At 37.4% G+C, this 20,149-nt stretch overlaps 2 protein-coding genes across 4 annotated transcripts in view; one reads left to right on the top strand and one right to left on the bottom strand.

Moving 5' to 3' along the window:
- LOC116029550 (transcription factor MYB17) overlaps positions 1-4,121 on the top strand; it is a 5,390-nt gene extending 1,269 nt beyond the window's left edge. Inside the window, exons 1-4 of one of the 3 annotated variants that reach the window (XM_031271599.1) lie at positions 156-1,087; positions 1,192-1,369; positions 2,952-3,081; positions 3,156-4,121. In XM_031271599.1, the coding sequence (XP_031127459.1) occupies positions 1,237-1,369; positions 2,952-3,081; positions 3,156-3,849 (957 nt within the window). In that variant the 5' untranslated portion in view covers positions 156-1,087; positions 1,192-1,236 and the 3' untranslated portion in view covers positions 3,850-4,121. Of the gene's footprint in view, positions 1-155; positions 1,088-1,191; positions 1,370-2,951; positions 3,082-3,155 lie in introns of those variants that run through there. The other 2 variants (XM_031271598.1, XM_031271600.1) reach the window with 2 other exon arrangements.
- A 324-nt stretch (positions 4,122-4,445) lies between these two features.
- Positions 4,446-6,117, bottom strand: LOC116029551 (actin-depolymerizing factor 10-like). Its single transcript, XM_031271602.1, has 3 exons — positions 5,898-6,117; positions 5,041-5,306; positions 4,446-4,795 (listed from the first exon to the last, which is right to left on the bottom strand). Exons 1-3 carry the CDS (start codon positions 5,898-5,900, stop codon positions 4,645-4,647), a joined length of 420 nt encoding a protein of 139 aa, XP_031127462.1. The 5' UTR covers positions 5,901-6,117; the 3' UTR covers positions 4,446-4,644.
- Positions 6,118-20,149: the final 14,032 nt, after the last annotated feature.

Here is a 20,149-nt window from a genome sequence, read left to right as displayed (position 1 = left end):
GGGGGGGGGGGGGGGGGGGGGGGGGGGGGGGGGGGGGGGGGGGGGGGGGGGGGGGGGGGGGGGGGGGGGGGGGGGGGGGGGGGGGGGGGGGGGGGGGGGGGGGGGGGGGGGGGGGGGGGGGGGGGGGGGGGGGGGGGGGGGGGGGGGAGGGAAACCATTAAATTCTTCTTCCGTGTTATATTGCATCAATCATTTATTTCTCCTCGTTTCTTGAAGGCACATAGAGTAAAGAGGCAAACATTATTTGTGATTCTCTGTGTGTATATGCATATACATTTTTATAGGCATAAAAGGAGAATAGTGTCACTACTTAGTTTTAGTTAAATTGCTTGGACATACACATTATACTTGTATGGACCTAATGTTGGAAACGATACTTTTAAAACAGGTAAAAGATAGTGAACATCTATATATTTATTTTGCTCTAGAATGAGTGAAATATAAACATGAGATCTAGGAAACAATGCTTTTTATTAAAAAAAAAACTGTAAACAATTGTGTATACCTATCTATTTATATGTACTAGAATGACTAAAATGTAAATGTAAATTTTTTGTTAGTGTTGAACTAATCATTCAACAGTTCTATATGTTATCATCTTTTTTTGGTACTCCGATAGAAAACCCCTGGTATCCAGTAATTATATTGTACTAAAACTAATATGAAGTTTAGTTAGTACTCAAAAAATATGAAGTTTAGTTACTATTGAATGTCATAGTGGGAACTCTCTCAATGGTTGTTGCTCCATTCACAAAAGGCTTGAAACCAAGACATTGCTCAAATAGGACCGAGTTCTTTCCATTCTAACTGCAGGTTGTTGGTAAATTGTATGTTATTTTTAGTATGCACAAATTGTCATTTGAAGGGAGTATAGTCAAGGAAATAATCTTTGAAAAAATATAATATAAGATGCTGTGGATGCAATTCTCCATGGGTATTGAATTACTAAGAGTCTTCACATAGGCTGTATTTACAGTCACCCATAGACACTATATAGACATCATATCATGGCAATAAATGTGTAACCGGCATCGGGTCTCGCCAGTCGCATTTCTTCTGCTATGTGGTCTGCTGCAGAGTAGGTGTGGTACTATTCCCATATGACTTGTCAAATCATACACACTCTTTGTGGTCCTTTCAAAGATTTATGTTTTAATGCTTAAATCCCTGCTCTTTTATTGATCACTGCAGGAAAATTAAATTCAGAGAACTAGAGAGTGGGGGAAGAGAGTGGGAATGGGTAGAACACCTTGTTGTGACAAGAAGGGGCTGAAGAAAGGGCCTTGGACTCCTGAAGAAGATGAAAAGCTCATTGATTTCATCAAGAAGAATGGGCAAGGCAGCTGGCGTTCTCTTCCCAAGCTTGCAGGTGCAAACTTCACTCCTTAATTCTTGGTCCTTCATTGTTTTACAGTATTTTGAAAACAATCTACAATTAAAAAGAAGCATTTGTACTTTGTAGTATTGCTAGTACTCAACTATGTTGGAGGACTGGTTATCCTGTTTATCCAAGCCATTTAAGAGAACTTTATGAACTATATTAAGGCATATGACATAGAGAGAGTTTTTCATTGAATAGAAATTGTTTCTGTTGCCTCTCAGTTTGGGCTGTAATTTACTTCCTGATTGCTCCTCAGTTTGGGTTGTAATTTCCTCACTGATTTGAAACTGATATTACATCACTTTATTAGAAAGTCTTTTGAGGATAAATTTCAAGTAAAAGAAAAGCATTTAGAGCATAATAACTAAACTAATAGCCAATTTGCAGTCTATTTTATTTATTTATTTTTTTTTAAATAAGTGAAGTGATCAAATTTTCTAAGCTCTTTAAGATAAATCAATGAACCATCAGGGCATATGCTCTAGAGAAAAAGTTTTTCTTTGAATGTCACTAGCATGTCTTCTCAGTTTTGAGTTTGTAAGTTGCATATCTGAAACTCATATCACATTACTACACTAGGAAGATATTATCTGCTAAGAGCTAACCTATTCATTGCACTGATAAAACAAGATTCGCAGTGTCAGTGAATGTCTAGAATCTTACTTGTTTTTAACTTATTGCGATCCTTTAATTAACACATTAATTCTTAAAATATTTCCTTGGTTGTTCTAAGGTATCTTTCCCTTTGTCTTACATAAAACTGGTGATCTGTCCTATTACTGTTATATGGGCATATTATGATCTTTAATGACTGTCTTGCTAGAGTCTTTTCTGAATAATGTTATTTAATACGTAGTATTTGCTTGTGAACAGAATAACCGAGGGATCTATATAGCTAAAAGTTGTCCCTAGGCATTGTGTTTATAAGAATGAATCTTTATAATGGATGACTGGCAATTGTTAATAACAGGTAGTGTACTACAAATTCAAGACTTAGCATCTTAATTTGTTTTAGCAATAACAGTTCCGCAAATCAGGTTTCCATAAATTCTACAGCTCTCACCATCTTTTTCAATCTGCAGCTAATAGATGCTTGTAGGGATAAGTTGTGATATACATATCTTTGAAAATGAAATATTTTCTTGTCAAAATAGTGTTTGACTCTGCATTTGGATAAATTCACTTGGAAGAAACAAAAAGGAAGCTATGCTTCTCATTTCTCTAGAGGAGCAATCAGCTGCTCAATTTGCGGGAAGAATTGGTGGTTTATAATGTCAATTACAGATTACCTTCATGAAAATACGATATTGTTCGTGTATTGATTTTGACTAATGTAACATGTTTCATAAAAATATAATATACGTTTTTGAGGGACCGCATCAGTAACATTATTCTACCTATCATTGTAATTTATGGTAATCCTTGATTGTTCTCCTCTTTCTCTAATCTGTATCTTTATGTTGAATTCTAAGATGGTAAATGTGATTTCTTCTTTCAATTAAAGAGATAATTCTCTCTTAAGAACAAGTTCTCATTTAGGAAATATCTTTCGTTATTTTCCAACTTGCAGGACTTCTTCGCTGTGGGAAGAGTTGCCGTCTCCGATGGACAAACTACCTCAGGCCAGACATCAAAAGAGGTCCATTCAGCTCTGAGGAAGAGAAGCTTGTGATACAATTACATGGCATTCTTGGCAACAGGTTTAGTTAGCTTCATTTGAATAGTCATGGAATTTTCATAGCAGGAATAATTAACACAATCTGTTTCCTCCCAGGTGGGCTGCAATTGCCTCCCAGTTACCTGGAAGGACTGATAACGAGATTAAGAACTTGTGGAATACCCATCTGAAGAAGCGCCTGCTTTCCATGGGCATTGATCCTCAGACTCACGAGCCCTCATCTGAATCTAATGGGCCACAGAGGAGACTGCCTACAACCCCCTCTGCCCGCCACATGGCACAATGGGAAAGTGCTAGGCTTGAAGCTGAGGCTCGCCTTTCAAGAGAATCAAAACTCTTGGTTCCATCAACAATTGGAGGTTCTGAAGCTGACTTTTTCCTACGCATATGGAATTCGGAGATAGGAGAAGCATTTCGTAAGTTAAAGAAAGGAGTCAAATTTGCTTGTCAAAGTCCGATCTCCCAAGCATCTTCATCAACAAAATATGGGTCAGCTTCAGGAACCACCACCGAGATGGACATCACTCTAGCTGGTTCTGCAGATGCAGGGGGCAACCCAAATGAAGATCCAGAGGGGAAGAGTAACAGATCTTACACCGATGATCCCCTACAAGGGTCTGAAACATCATGTTCCAACGAGTTGGAAGATTCATCTGAATCAGCTCTACAACTTCTATTGGATTTCCCTACCTATAACGACATGAGCTTCTTAGGACACAATGACACGTACAGCATATATCCTGCGTTTTTGACCGAAAGCACTTTGAACTGCTCCTCTGCAGAGCATTAAAGTCCCTTGTCCATCTAGAGAACCAGATTGTCTATATTTTTGAGCTGGTTGTTTTTTAGTAGCTCCAGCTGTAGAATTCTGGACATTGACTTTATATTATGTGCCCGAGAGTATGCATATACTAGTTGATGTTTGTATAAGAATGTATCCATCTAGTCTGGTCTGGTCTGGTCTAGTCTAGTATTGTACCCTACTGCACTGCAAGTATTGTTTTGGTATATGTTATTTAGTGTTGCAAGACTACAAATCTGGTCTAAAACTTGTTTCTGAAATCTTTGGGGCAATTTATTTATATTTTTCTGGGGTGACGAGGGAAACCTGCAGCTATTAGCCGACAATGTGCATTGGGTAAATCTTGCCTTGTAACCCTAGTAGGTAAAGGACTAGAAGGAGATAAATCAACTTAGGTTGTCTATAGCTGACCGACTCAAACCAAGAAGGCTGGAATTCGAACTCGTGACCTTGTGATTACAAGAATGCTGGTATGTTGACAGAGAGGCAGACAGCATAGCAAATAGAATGAAATATTGAGGTAGAGCTGTTCAATGTAAAGTAGTGTATTGAATGAACATAGAAAAGGTTTGGAAGAAATAATTAAAGACAAAAAGTCTATAACAAGTTGATGCTTGTGGTAACAAAACCCTCAACAGTCAGCCATAGTAGCCCAATTGAGACTCTTATGAATAAGTTAAACTGAAAGCCTAATTTGCAGTAAAAGTAAAAATTATAGTAGAAGCAGCAGTAGTATAGTACCAGTAGGTACTAAGAAATATTGTGGGAGATGAGAGATTGTGTCTAGTGAGCTCTGTCTCTGAAGATGTCCAAGCTCATCTCACTAGCATCAGTTGCTTGCAACTCCACCTGCACCCCATCTAACTCCCTTCTGAATCTGTCTTTCGAGCTTGCATACACCATCTTGCTCCTTATCTTTGCTGTTTCGGGAGACCTACATATACAATATATTAGGATCAAATGCTTATCACTATGCCAAAAGCTTTATTTCCTTATAGATCGCCATCATATCACTCGAGAAGCAGATGCTGGACTTAGCCCTTTACTGGTCTATGTCCAACAATCCCTTAGCCACCACCAATTGATGGACTTGACCCTTTACATAGAAGGTGAACCCTACCCTACCCTACCTACCATTTAATCATTCATCATCATCAATCAAAATGGCCAGTAATTTACCACGCAATGAAGAAGATCTTGCTCCTTTGACAGTTCTCATCAGTGGTGAAATCATAGTCGAAAACAGCATATCGACACTCATCTGCGGGCAAGCTGTTGGTGAAATCCACATGATTCTCTTCGTGACTGCCCATTTTCTCTACAACCACCACCTGGCTCACCTCGTCAATCTTGAATACAATGTACCTGAAGCACCTCTTTGCCTTCAACTCCATGAATTTCAGCTTGCATTCATCAACCACACCCACACCAGATGCAGAATTTGCCTAGTCAAACACCATTATCAATATCTTCCCCCTCCAACAAACTCCATTACTCATAACACAACATTAATTCATACATATACATACACATATATCTTTCTCGTTCAATCATATCAATCAATTACAGTTACATAATTTTCTCATTCTATGCAATGCTCTTTATTGATTTTAATGAAATTAAAATCACAAAATTAATGTTGGACCCGCAATCAGCTTTGGATCATATTATCCCCCGATCACTAATAAAATTCTGTAACAATACTATAGAATTTGCAGTTTCTTATATTATGCATGCATTATATTTCACATATATAACAATCACGAATTTCACAAATCACCATCATATCGGAGCAAAAGTATGCATACATACTAGAACCATATTAACAAATACAATATATATAGTGAAATCCAAATTAAATTGAGAACAATCAACTTTCAGGATCGATCGTACTGATAAACTTATGGATGCATACAATCCTCCATAACGTTACTTTTGTTTAAAATACATATATGCATGTATGTTAATTATATATATTGTATGGGCATATTATGTATTTGAAAATATATAGATGAAGATCGAAGCGAGAAGCATACCATTTCGTGATGCTGTGAAGGTGAGGAGCCTTAGCTTGTTGGATGAAACGAAAACGCAAAGTAGATAATAATTAAAATGATGATGGATTAATTAGAAAGATCAGAGCAGAAAGGCAAGAGGAGAGAGTTGTGGAGGGTGATAGAATGAAGAAGCATTCAAAGGGCTGTGAGTATTTTCAGGACAGTTGTTTTTGAGAGAATAAAGGTTTTCATTACCCATGGAGTCTCCTCCTTAATTTTGCATACATGCTCCTTTTTTGCCACGATCAATTTTTTAATTCAATCCTTCAAATGGTTTTTTTTTTTTTTTGTTTTAATTTGAACTATTTTTTTTAATTAAATGTTGTCATGTTTTATATTTATTACGGAGTATTATATATATTCCTGGGTTAAATAAGAAAATAGCCAATCACTCAATCACCTCCATGAGGGAAGATCTGAATTCGGTGGTGGTTTATTGACTCTTTAAGTTGCAACATATAAAGAAAGTATAAAACATATACTACCTTGTAATAGATTCAATAGTACTCAAAAAAAAAATGAGAAACCCAATGGGATAGCTCAAGTGGCAAGTGAGCAAGAATTTCCAATCATTATTGCATGGACCATGGTCCACACACAAGAATTTCCAATCATTATTGCATGGACCATGGTCCACACAGCTGTGTGGACCATCATTATTGCATGGACCATGGTCCACACAGCTGTGTGGACCAAAAATAAAAAGTACATTATCTTTGTACTGAAGGTACATTATTTTTGTACTATAGGTACATTATTTGATAGTATATATCAAATAATGTACCTTCAGTACAAAAATAATGTACCCTAAAATAATGTACCTAAAGTACAAAAATAATATACCTTCAGTACAAAGATAATGTACTTTTTATTTTTGGTCCACACAACTGTGTGGACCACGGTCCATGCAATAATTTTTCAGAATTTCAAGAGAACCTGGGTTCGATAGAGCGCACACGGGTGGACTACCATTNTCATTATTGCATGGACCATGGTCCACACAGCTGTGTGGACCACGGTCCATGCAATAATTTTTCAGAATTTCAAGAGAACCTGGGTTCGATAGAGCGCACACGGGTGGACTACCATTAAACGGACGAAGNCAAGAATTTCCAATCATTATTGCATGGACCATGGTCCACACAACTGTGTGGACCACGGTCCATGCAATAATTTTTCAGAATTTCAAGAGAACCTGGGTTCGATAGAGCGCACACGGGTGGACTACCATTAAACGGACGAAGAAAGACTCGGTGAATTTACCAAAAATAAAAACTTACTATATTATCCTCAATCAATATTTAATTTTACCTTACAATTTTAAACACAATTACATAGCTGAATAAATTTTCATTTATAACTCATAACTTTTCAACTTACACATAATTTTTTGTTGTTAGTCAAAAGCTAGGTTTTTTTTTTAAATTTTTATTTATAACTAGTTTTTTTTATTTATTTATCCACAGCCGAGCCGAACTAGTAATATACTGAAAAATAGAACGGTTTGATTAAAAATCGAATCACACCGAACGATTTGGTAAAACCGAACTGAACCGAATACCGTTGGGTTTTAATAATAATAACAACAACAACAACAACAACAACAGTAATAATATTAACAACATTAACAATAATAATAAAGAAGTAAATCTAAGTCCCTTGATGCCTTCTCCGTCGTTCTGTTCCTAATTTCACTAGTATCTCTCTTAAATTTTTTATTTGATTTTTTATAGTTTGTTCTCTACTTTGTACTTTTGTTGTTTACCGCAATTATTTTTTTACCTCACAATTAGTACTTTTTAGTATGTTTGAACTTTGAATTGCTATTTTGTTATATAATGTTTAGATTTTGGATATAATTTATGTGATAGTATGTTCGAAAAATTAAGAAATGTTGAAATTTGGGGATCTTAAACCGAACCGAATTAAATCCAAACCGTTTCAAACCGAAAAAAAATTGAACCAAAGCCCGAAACGCCCACCCCTAGCAAAACCTTCACGAACAAGATGTTAGATATAATTTGATATCTAAGGTAGGTCACTTATTTTCCGCAATTCATTTTGTATGCATTGCGTGAGTGCACAAAATAGAGTCTTTTAACAACATATTTTACAACTTTCAAGGTGAAAAAATATATATTTATACTAATTCAAACTCACATACTTTTTCAATATAGACAAACGAATCTTCAAGCATTCCCAACCTTCACTTTGCACAACTTAAGGGGTAAATTTTGACAATAAATTTCTCATTCACGCATTATCTCTTTTGAATGTAAAAAATATATGAAATTTATCTAGACATTGCCTTGATGTTCATATTCTTCCTTCAAACTTTTACAATAACTTGAACGCCTTTTCACCTTTCTTTGATTTTCTTGCACCTTGCTTTTCACTTCATGCCTATATTTTTGCATTCTCTTTTTCATGTCTTCTCTAAACTTCGGAGCCCTCTATTTATAGGATAGAGGTGGGGGTAGGCTAGTAAAAACAACCTCAATTGGAAGCTGCCCGTTGCACCACATTTTGACAGGTGTCCATAGTGCCAAAAACTCCATGATTGTGCAGTTGTACATCCTTGTCTTGTTGCGTAACAACCTTATCCTTTTCCTCAAGTGCTGCGCTAATTCAAATTTGGACGTGTTGTACTTTGTCTTGATCTAAACATATTGATCTTCGTCTTGATTTGGAATCTTCCTCTACTTCTACGTTGGTAGCTTCTTAATTTGTAGATTTCGGCTAATTATTTCCTTCAAGTCTACTGCTTTGCTACCTTTAGTTGATCTACCTTCTTCCAAGTCTTTAACCTTTTTCGATTTGCCTTTTTCCAAGTCTTCTGACTTCTTCCAAGTCAGTTGTTCCTTCCTTACTTAGCTTCTACATATTGAGCTATGTCTTCACTCTTTTAGATCAGTTGTTATTCTCCCTTCACTACCTTAGCATTGGGCTACTGCATCTGCTGATATGCTGCATTCTTCCTACTTCATCTGCTGATCTTCATTGTAGTTGGTCTATGTCTGGGCTGGTTTACTACTTCAACTATTACAATGGAACGCAGGGGAGTTTATCATAGTCTTGATACAGTAATTCTAAGTCCTAGAGACATAATCAAAATCTAAATACATTCATTCATAACAAATTTTAGCAGGTCGCGAGCCTCGCCTCGCTTGGACGACCCGTGACCCAATTAAGCGAGGCAGGGTAAGAAGCCCAAATCTACGGCGGGGCGTGACGAGTAGACCCGCAGGGTAAAAGCCATTTTGACGGCTTTAGTTAGGTGGACTGGTTGTTTAGACTGGTAAGGTGGACTGGTAGGAAAGACTGGTCGGGTAGACAGGTAAGACAAATTTGACAAGTGGACTGGTCAGGGACTAGTCAGGTGGATTGGTCAGGTAAACTAGTCGGGTACGTAGACTGGATTGACGGACTAAAATAGATGATGAGAGAGATTGACGGGTTAGTTAGGGGAGGTCGACAAGCTAGACCAACCGCCTAGCTGACCGGTCAGTTGGGGTGACCAGTCGACCTGTACGCGTTCCAAGCATATACTGGACAGTTAGAGCTAGGATCACAGGATCGCCCGGATACACGAAGCTCAATATAAAATTGGGGCGGGCCGATGGATGCTGTTAGGAATATATTGTAATTGTTTTGATGAACCAAAAATGTAATATTAGATCCCCAATTTTATTTTGAGTCTAGTATAGGATTACGTCGAGTACGAGCCGAATCGGTTAAGCGGAAATTACAATAGTATAAATTTTTAATTTATACTTGTAAGTCATTCGCTTCCACTTTACAAATGAAGAAGAATTTAGAAGATTGATCAAGACTCAAAGGCATCTTGGAGCAAGTCAACGGTTCGAATTGCAAGAATTAATTCTTTGAAAGAATTAATTAATTCGTGATGAAAATGTTGCAATTAAAAGTCAAAATTGAAGTCAATCTCGAATGGGTTCTCTCACAAAATATTTGTGGTGATGAGGATGACCTTGCCTCTTTAAGTTATGGAAATGAGGATGACTTGGCCATTGAGAATGACTTGGCCGAAGATTAAATCAAGTTTGGAGATGAGGTTGACTTGGCCGAAAATCAATTCAAGAATGGAGATGAGGATGACTTGAATTAAATCAAGATGGGAGATGAGGATGACTTGACCGAATTTAAGTTCAAGAATGAGGATGAGGATGACTTAGCCTATTGGAATTAATTCAAGGAGGATGAGGATGACTTAGCTACAAGTCATTTTGGAGATGAGGCTAACTATGTATATTCTTGAAAGGAGGATGAGGATGACCTACACTTAATGGTCAACCCAGTATGCCATGCATGATTTACGTGAAACCCAAATTAATAGGGGAAAGACAAAAATCATTTTTGAGGATGAGTATGGCATAACCAAGGAGGAAGATAGGATAGTCTATTTTTTTTTATTCAAGAAAGGTGAATTCAAAATTGCTACAAGGATCTGAAGATCATCATGAGAAAAGTCAGTATACTTTTCAGAGGCATCAATTATGCTCAAGCAAGAGTCACCGAATAGATATATTTTCAGAGCAGCCTGACTGATGGATTATGAACAATGTGAAGTGTTTACACTACCAAAGTAAAAAATGGATGGCTACAAGTTACAAGAAAAATCATATCAGTGATTACAGAAGAACGTTGGAGGATTATCAGAAGCAAAAATTCAAATTCATCTGACGGAGCCATCAAAAGTTGACAAAGACCATCTGAAAGCATTTAATGCTCTGAAGAATTACAACGGGCAAATAGCTAAATTAGCTATATAAACCCAAGAAGACTTGATACAGAAGAAGTACTTAGAAACACTGTGACGGACGAGAAAAGGGAACAGACACAGAAGAAAAATATTAGCACTGAATACACAACAAAGTGATATCAGATTTGAAAGTGCTAAGCAGTGAGCTATACACGAGAGAAATCAAGTCTTAGAAAAGAAATATTTTATTTCTTGAAAAGAAATTGTAGGAGTGTAGCTTTGTGCAAAACACTCGGGGGAAACTAAGTGTAGCTGGGTGCAAAACACTTGGTTGATTGCTTTGTGCGAATTACTCGGAGGAGTGCAGCTTTGTGCAGAACACTTGTGGAGGCTAAGTGTAGCTGGGTGCAAAACACTTGGTTGAAAGGCGTAGCTGGGTGCAAGACGCTCGCGAACGTAGCTGGGTGCAAGACGTTCGGGTTTAAGTGTTGTTGTAGCGAAAGTGCATTCGGAGTAGAGGAGTGCCAGAAGAGCACAGATTCACTATTGTATCTGGGTGATTGAAAATAGTGGAATCTCTCTTGGAGGAAGGAGAAATTGGAGTAGGAAGATTACATCACCTCCGAACCACTATAAATCCCTGTGTCATTTACTTTATATGCTCATATATCTGCTTGCATAATTATCTATCTGAGCATCACATGCATTGCATATTTTGTCACATTTATTGCTATATGCTTTATTGGTTCACGTGACATCTTATTTGCATACAAGACATATTTGCATACTCAACCTCATCCTGTGAAAGTTATATTTGTTGTTATGCTACGAACCCAACTATTAACTAGTTATATCTTTTGATCTGGGTTTGATAGTTCCCACGTCCGCATGCGAGCCAAACTTTATATACTCTTTATTTGAGTTATATCTGACGTTTCTAACGTGTTGCATGTTGTGAAGCTCTTCGTTTTTGCGTAACTTTGATTATAGCACTTTACCGTTAATTTATCCGCTGCGCAATTCAAGTTGAATTTATTCACTTGGATTCTTTCGGTTGAAGTGTTATAATATTTTTGAAAAGTTAGAAAAGTCTATTCACCCCCCCTCTAGACTTTTCCCTACCCTATCGGGACCAACAGATGCGCTAAGCGTTGTCAAAATCATTCGGTAATAAAAATATACTAAAAAAAAATAAAGAACAGTTGATGTGAAAATATTGAAGCACAAAAGGCGAAGTTGAACTCATTAATCAAAGTTTTAAAAGCCCCCAAGGCATACAAAATAGGGAAATGTCACTTTTTCCCCTATGTTATGTGCATATAGCACTTTTTCCCCCTGTGTTATTAAAGTGACATCTTTCCCCCTTGAAATGTTAAATTGACATTTTTATCCTTAAAAATAATTATTTCATTTATTTTTCTTCTCCAACAAATTATTACTTATATGGATGGATCATTACGATTCGGTTCGAACCTAACCAAATACTATAGCAATCATACCGAAATAGTATGAACGATTCTGGTTACGATTCAGAACCGAAAAAATAAAATTAAATAATTGTTGAACCGTGAACCGGAATTGAACCACAATCATATATAGTGAAAATGGTCAAACACTTATTTTGATAAATCCGTACGGTTCGGTTCCAATTTTCGATTTTGAACTGCCAATCAAAACTTATTTATTTATTTTTATAATTTTATTTTTTATTTAAAAATAGTCTAAATTCAACAATTATTTTATATAATTTTTTTCGGTTCTGAATCGTAACCGTAAACGTTCATACTATTTAATTTAAGTTCAATTGCTACAGTGCTCGATTAGGTTCATATCGAACCATGATTTTCCATACATATTAGTAATAATTGGTTAGAGAATAAAAATAAATGAAATAGTTATTTTAAGGGCAAAAATGTCAATTTAACATTACAGGGAAAAAAATTACAACTTTTAAAATAACTGAGGGGAAAAAACTGCAACTTTAATAACTCAAGAGAAAAAAATACTATATGCACATAACATAGGGGAAAAAAGTGCCATTTTCCCTACAAATTAATATAAAGTCACTACGTAATCTAGATAGCAAGAGCATGGCTAGAAGCATCCCCTTGCTTGGCACCCTCATTATGATGACTGATCACGTTCGCAATCTCCACGCTATCTAAGTACCCAACAAAAATGTCTGGGTTGGAGAGATCCAACAACACTTGAAGGTTCGCAGACGAGTTTAGATATTCGTGATCCATTGGGATCTCTTGCTTCTCGCTCAAGCCTCGAATCTGCTCGAAACCCACCACTAGTCCAGTATGCTCTGCCCCTGGCCCTAGTGTGGGAGAAGCCGACCCCTCGTTCAAATGTCGGTCAACTCAAGGATAGAGGAGAGGCGGCAAAGCAAGATCAGTTGGTCTGAACTAAGGATTGGCCACCTTCATAGCATCATAGAAATCCTACTGTATGTCTCGCATCCCAAAGTAGTAACCCTCCCCTGTCATCTTAACTACAAACTTCACACCTTTCGGGGTAGATAACCACTCTTTACTGATTACCTCCCAATCGACAGCCGACCTCCGGACTTCCTCTAGAGCGTTCAATCTAAACTGCTCCAAGGCTCGATAATCTGCCACCACAAATTGAAGGGCCTCCTCGGCCTCTCAATAGCCCCCATCGGTGGCTTTTAGCGCGTTCCATTACCCTCTGAGCTCATAGGGGCGCCGCCTTAGTCGCTACACTAAGCTCAACACTCAACACTCAACACTTAGTTCTTGTAACGGGAGCAAAGGTCGACCAGGTACATTGTCACCTTCTCGAGCTCCTCGGTCAACTCACTCACACGTGTGCAGAGAGCTTCCATCTCCGAAGAGCGTGCCCGAGCACGCTCATCATCCTCCATAGTGATGGAAATCACCTAACTCGAAAGGAAAGAGACAGCAAGTAGGGAGGCTAAAAGTTGAAAGCATAACAACTAATCTTAAGCCTACATACCCAGTATAGCAAAGCTATCTGTCACATTCGCGGGCTCTCGTCCCCCGCGGACTTTAGGGACTATCGGTCAACAGGGAAAATTACACTACTTTTGGGCGGTCTGCGATCGAATGTTGTAGTGATACTATACACAAAGTATCTCCTAACGAGTAGCCATTCTCTGATGGGTTGGGCGAAGGGATCACGCGGGAAGAGAGGTTGTACTACTAGAACGAAGAGGCGAGCCGAAAGAAACCTTGATGTCAGGATCAAGCTTTGAATATGAATTACCTGAAATCAAATAAGAGATGATTAGCTGGCAGTAAAGCCGAAAAGATGGAAAAAAATAGGTAAAGAATGTAGACCAGTCTCCGTAGCACCCACAGGCAACAACCCAACTTTCTTGAGAGCCTTCAGTCGGGTCCAGGTTCTCACCTGCACCGAATAGAGGTTGCGAAAAGCCTTTACATGTTGGGCTAGTTCCTTGGTCGATGCAGGAGGACGGTTAAGCTTGAAAGTAGGACGAACAAAAACAAAACTTTCCTTCCAGAACTTTATGGACTAGGTAATGCCGACAAGAAAGTGTAGGTCGTCACGTTGAGATATCAAGAAAGAGCCAGGTAACCGAGTCCCCACTGCGGTTACTTGGAAAAACTGAGTAAAGAGTGGAAAAGATGGACTGATACCAAGATGATTACAAAGGGTATAGAAACGCAGCAAGACTCGGAAAGAGTTGGGAGGCAACTGACTAGGCACAAAACAAAAATACTTACAGATCTCATTGAAGAGAGGGTGAGGGGGAATGCGAAACACATACCTAACGGCCAGTAGAAACACCCTTACATAGCAATCCTCGAGATAATCGAGAATGAACTAAGTCATATTTAGGATGACGTCAGTTGATGGACCAACATTGGTTGAATAAATCTCAGATTGGCTTGATCAAAATAAAGGTGCAAGGGAGAAAATGACCGATATTCTCAGAAAAGTCGTGACCCCTTGCCAAATGGAGAACCAAGGAAAAGTAGGAAGATTGTTAGGGAGTGGCCACGTCGCTTGGGAAGGGAATAGACTGCAGGGGTGTAGGAGACAGAAGTGTCCGGCAAGCGGCTAGAGTAGAAAGACAGAATAACCTGGTAGAAAGGTGGTAGGCGAGTGAGAGTGGGAAGACAATTTACAGGCATAAAGAAAGGTTGAGAGGTCGATGCCCTCGAATGGATGGTTACCCTTCAGCAACCACCCGTGAATTGGGCGAGCTAGCATCTAAAGAGGATAACCGCTCGGAAGAAGATGAAGATGAACCAATGGAAGAAGGTGGCTCAGAGAAGGAGGATGATCTAGGCATGACACAGACCTAGATTGGGAAGCAAGTAAAATAGACAGGGAGAGTTGAAGACGACTGACTGGACAGTTGCGAGGCGAGGAAACGGGCGGTTTGTCTTGTGACTTGAAAGAATGATAACAAAATGTAAGGTCTAAGTAAAAAAGAGAGAGAGAGAAGGAGTATTGGCGCCAGGGCTAACTGGTCAGCCGAAAGGGGCTGACAGATCAGGCCCCCGCTACCAACCGGCTGTAGGAGAGAGAAGGCTCAGACCAATTAATCATAAGGGGTTTAATTTGGTGAGCCAAGGGATAGTTTTTAAGGGGAGGAAATGCACCCTATTTATATTGTTGAAGGCCTCATGGATGGTTGACCAATGGATGACATCGAACAACCTTCATTCTTGGTCACACACATGTTCCCCGACTATACTCCCAGCGCACTCCCATGCATAAGTGGAGCTCCTTGCTCTTTAGTACACAAGACCTTGAGTAGCTTGGTGGTTTGAAACTTGTGTAGTTATGCTTGAGGTTGTGGGTTTATACCCCATGGCTGCACATCTTATATTATTTTGCTCCATGTTTCCTTTTTTCCTTAGCCCAATAGATTTTCATTATTCTTTTTGGGCCAACACCTCACCCATAAAGATAGATACCTTGCTTGGGCGGTTGGGCCAAGACTTTTCTAAAAAATATGGGTCCCCGAGGTCCCATGTCTTCATCAGTAGTATTGTAGTTATACATTGATGATTCTCTGTGTATCTAGTAGTTATACATTGATGATTCTAGTTGTATCTAGTCTTCTCTTTACTTTACTATATTCTTGCAATCCAGATGACACAACAATTCACGCAAGGATACATCCAGTTTCCCAACACATATCATGTTTCATGTTTGTGAATTTGAAAATTGTTAGCTAGTATTATCTTATTGGGACCATAGTGTTTTTTTTTTCTACCCCTATATGTTTCTACCCATTTCCCCAATTTTCCCGCACTTCCTTAATTCTTATTTTGCCTTAATTTATTTTCGAGTTAATTTCATTTTTGTCCTAGATTTATATGTGGCAATTTATTTTTATTCCTTTTTTAGAACATCCCTATTTAGTCCTAGTATTATTATGGTATGACCATTTTTTGTCCTCTGTCAAAAAAATCGTTGAAATTCCGTAAAATATAAGGGTATTTAGGTCTTCAATTATGATTTTTTTTCAAGATAATAAAAATAAAAATATAGTGGGCCAACCCACTTTGTATAAAAAAAAGATCAAAATGTTGTATTTAATGACATTTCAACAATTTTGCTAAAAGAAGACAACAAATGGTCATGCCACAATAATACTAGGGCCAAAGGATGATGTTCGAAAAAAGGACTAAAAGTGGACTACCACATATAAATTTAGGAACAAAAATATAATTAACTCTTTATTTTCAATGGTGTTGAAGAAAATAAAATTATTTCATCTTAAGAAATTTGAGAATAAAAATAAAATTTCTATATTAATATACTTTAATTAAAAATTGCCAATTGTTTAAATTGTCAAACTTTTTAAGTTCTACTACAAATTTTGAACAATTTATACGAAAAATTTTAATTAAATAGATTAAATTAAGAATTAATTGCCATATACCACACCTAAAAGTTTTATCAAGATAACAATTAATAGTCCGCACTGTTAGGAACATAATGTATTAGGTTTTGATGATACCAAAATGTATCTTAGAATCCCCTAAGTCTCGAAAGATAGGAATCAATGTAAGTTCGACAAGTAAACTAAGAGCGAAAATACAACCGGGTAACTTGAGCTCAACTAGGAAAATATTTAAGCTTAAGGTAAACTTGTGTGAACATCTTAGAAAGTCTCATGTTGTAATCCTATAGATAGATCAGAAGAAGGCACGGGACAACACTGGAGGAATAAGGGTCTGCGAGACATCAACTAAGTCTTGAGACATAAGCAGAGTCCGAGAGATAGGATCTCTCGATACAACAACCCAGTTCGAGACATAAGCAGAGTTCGAGAGATAGATCTCTCGATACATGGGGATCAAGACATCAAACAATCGAGACATCATTCTTGGTCTCGATAAACCGACATTTCTCCAAAAGGCTGAATGATGGTCAGGAAGCATGAATAAAGTTTGGAGAAGAAGAATATCATGGAGATAAAATATTAAGGAGGTGCCAGAAGTGGATGCCACATCAGAATTCCACAACAAACGGATAGAAGGTGCACTAATCTAAAATCGGTCTTATTCCCTAGAACGAGGATCAATGGGAATTTAAAAAGAGTAACTTTTACCAAAAGTAGCAAGTGGAGCATGGACTCAAGAAAGTGGATTATGGAATATCCACTACCAAACAAAAGGTTCAAGTTACAAGACCACCACTCCATGAAAAATGCTGAAAAGAAGCAAGACCCATACACAGCATGGGAGACAAATTTCAAACGGAATAATTTTCCCTCCAACGGAATTATTCCTTAACTCTCATATAAAAAGGACGTGAAGACACAAGTTAAAGAAGGGGGAAGTCTTGGTCAGAAGAAGCAAGTTCATTCTGAAAATCTTAAGAGGTGTCTATCTAAAACGTTCAAGTGCCTGAGTTCAATCCGGAATATCATCCTGATATTCAAAATAGCGAGAAAACACATCTTAGTGTTTGAGAGAGTTACAAAGCTTAAATTGTTATACATCTAGAAGGTGATCGAAGCAGCTCTACATCGAAGTTGATTCAAACGATAGCTTTCGGTCAGATTGGAGCTTGTTACACTCAACTGTGACAACCAAAGGTCCTTGCTTTGGATTAAGCAAGAAGAGGCGGAGTAACCTGACAGCTGTCTAGTGAAGATCCTGAGGCTTGAGGCGGGCTTGGTGATCAAAGCTCAAGTGCTCGAGAGGTGGAGTAACTGGAAGCGGGGAGAAAAACCTGAGGAGAGGCGGAGTAACCTGGGAGCTGTCTTGTGAAGATCCTGAGGCTTGAGGCGGGCTTGGTGATCAAAGCTCAAGCGCTCGATAGGTGGAGTAACAAGAAGCGGGGCGAAAAACCTGAGGCTTGAGGCGGGCTTCGTGATCAAAGCTCAAGCGCTCGATATTGTACTAAAAAGGGAAGTTTTAGTGCAATCCTTCCAGGGAGTTTCTGGAAGAATAGTGGATGTAGGCGGGTTGGCCGAACCACTTAAAAATCTCTCTCGCATTTACTTTCTGCTTTTATCTCTCGCTATCTAACTCTCGAACTGCACTGCATATAACCGCACCTCTCGAACTAACACAAACTCGTGCTAATTAAAAGGGGATAACCTTTCCGCTGCGCATAAAACTTTGTCTTCATCTTGTGAGGTATCGGACCTAAACATCCTAAGTCCAATACACACGAGAAGTCGAAAAAGATTTGCAAAATCTTATACAAGTCTATTCACCCCCCCTCTAGACTTGTACCCCATCCCCTTGGGACCAACACGCACGGGCTTAGCTCAGTAGCTTAGTAGGTAATATTTAGAAGAAGAGACCAAAATTTGAAACTTGATAGCGACAGTGTAGCGGCATTTGGCCCGGTCTACCCATAAAGATGCTTAGAGCATCCTCAACAAACACAATTTTAAAGAAAAATTTCCCTTTTTAACGTGCCCTCTGGACACGCATGGTCCGCCTAATGCGCTCCCATGGAGACTTTTAAAAAAAATTCACGGACCTCAGAAAAAACTTGCATTTTCATGAGCAATTTTATCTTCTTTCACCTTTCTATCTTTTTCCTCCACATCAACTAGCAGGGCCACACAAAAAAAAATCATATATATGGTTGCTCTTATTAGCGTATGCGGAAGTCCTACTCACATTGTGTAGTAATGGTCTCGTAAATAAAAGTTGTCGTAGGAGGCCATTGAAGGTTTTCAAAGAAACAATTATTATAGGTGATTTATAACTATAATAGCTCGTTTGGTTCATAGAAAAGAATTTAATTTAAATTTTATGGGAAACAATTACTTGAAATATTGATTCTATTATTTAGTTGGTAAGAAATAACTTGTTAAAAATAATTAGTACGGAGTATAAACATTCAAATGTCTCTACATAATAAAGATATGTGAGGTAATATAGAAATTAATGTTGTAACTTTTTTCTTAAAAGGTGTGAAAAACAAAATACCAAATGAGAGCAAAGAAATCATTTTTCTCAAATTTGAAGAATTCGTTTCCCATTGAAATAAATTCATCATCAACCAAACAAAGAAAAAATTATTTTTCCTCAATTTTAAATAAAAAATTCTCCTAAAAAATACTTTCTTGCGAACCAAATAAGCCATAATGTTATTGTGCAATAAGTTTTTCAAAACTGAACAAATTTAAATAATTATAATTGTATTATAAACTATATATACTTAACGCATGTAATATTTATATAATATTATTTAAATATAAAATATAAAGATTGATAATTAAATATATCTTAAAAAGTTATAAAAATAATATTTAACACTTAGAGGTACAATCCTGATAACTAAGGATGATCGAAGTTACCTTTGAGGCGAAAAATTTGCCTTTTGTAAGTAAGGATGACCGAAGTTAGGATGTGGTATTTCCATGCTGATGAATACAAGATTGTTATATTGTGCATCAGAGTCTATTATGCACATAGTTAACATATTATGTATCTTCAGTTAATAAATTATATACCTATACAATTAAAATATTATATATCTAGATTTAATAAATTATGTATCTATGACAATTAATATAGTATGTAATTGTAATTAACAAATTATGTACCTACAAGTAATAAATTATGTACTTATTACAATTAATATATTATGTACATTTAATTTATTTATAATACATCATATGTTAATTTGAGGTATAAAATTTAAATATGGAAAACGACGCTTTTGACCCCTAAATTGTTTTATTTTTGAAAATTTGACTCCTGCAAATTGATTTGAAGAAACTTAGTCCTTCAATTGTTTATAGTGTGACACATTTAATCCCTAGAATTATATAATTACAAATTTAGTTAATAAGTTATTTTTTCATGGAGTTATATTTGTCAATTACTCTATACACTAAAACTTCTTTCTCTCCCCCTCTCCATCCTATAAATTCTCATTAACGCCAATAATATGTCATCTCTGTCAACACCACACCTAACATCAGAATAATGCTTCAGGCTAGGTCCGCTGGCATCAGAGTATGGATATTGTCCTTTGAGGTATGTGCTTATCCAAAATAATGAAC

This window comes from Ipomoea triloba, chromosome 9 (genome assembly GCF_003576645.1).
Source record: "Ipomoea triloba cultivar NCNSP0323 chromosome 9, ASM357664v1".
NCBI lineage: Eukaryota > Viridiplantae > Streptophyta > Magnoliopsida > Solanales > Convolvulaceae > Ipomoea > Ipomoea triloba.
This window is presented reverse-complemented; position numbering and strand designations above follow the sequence as displayed.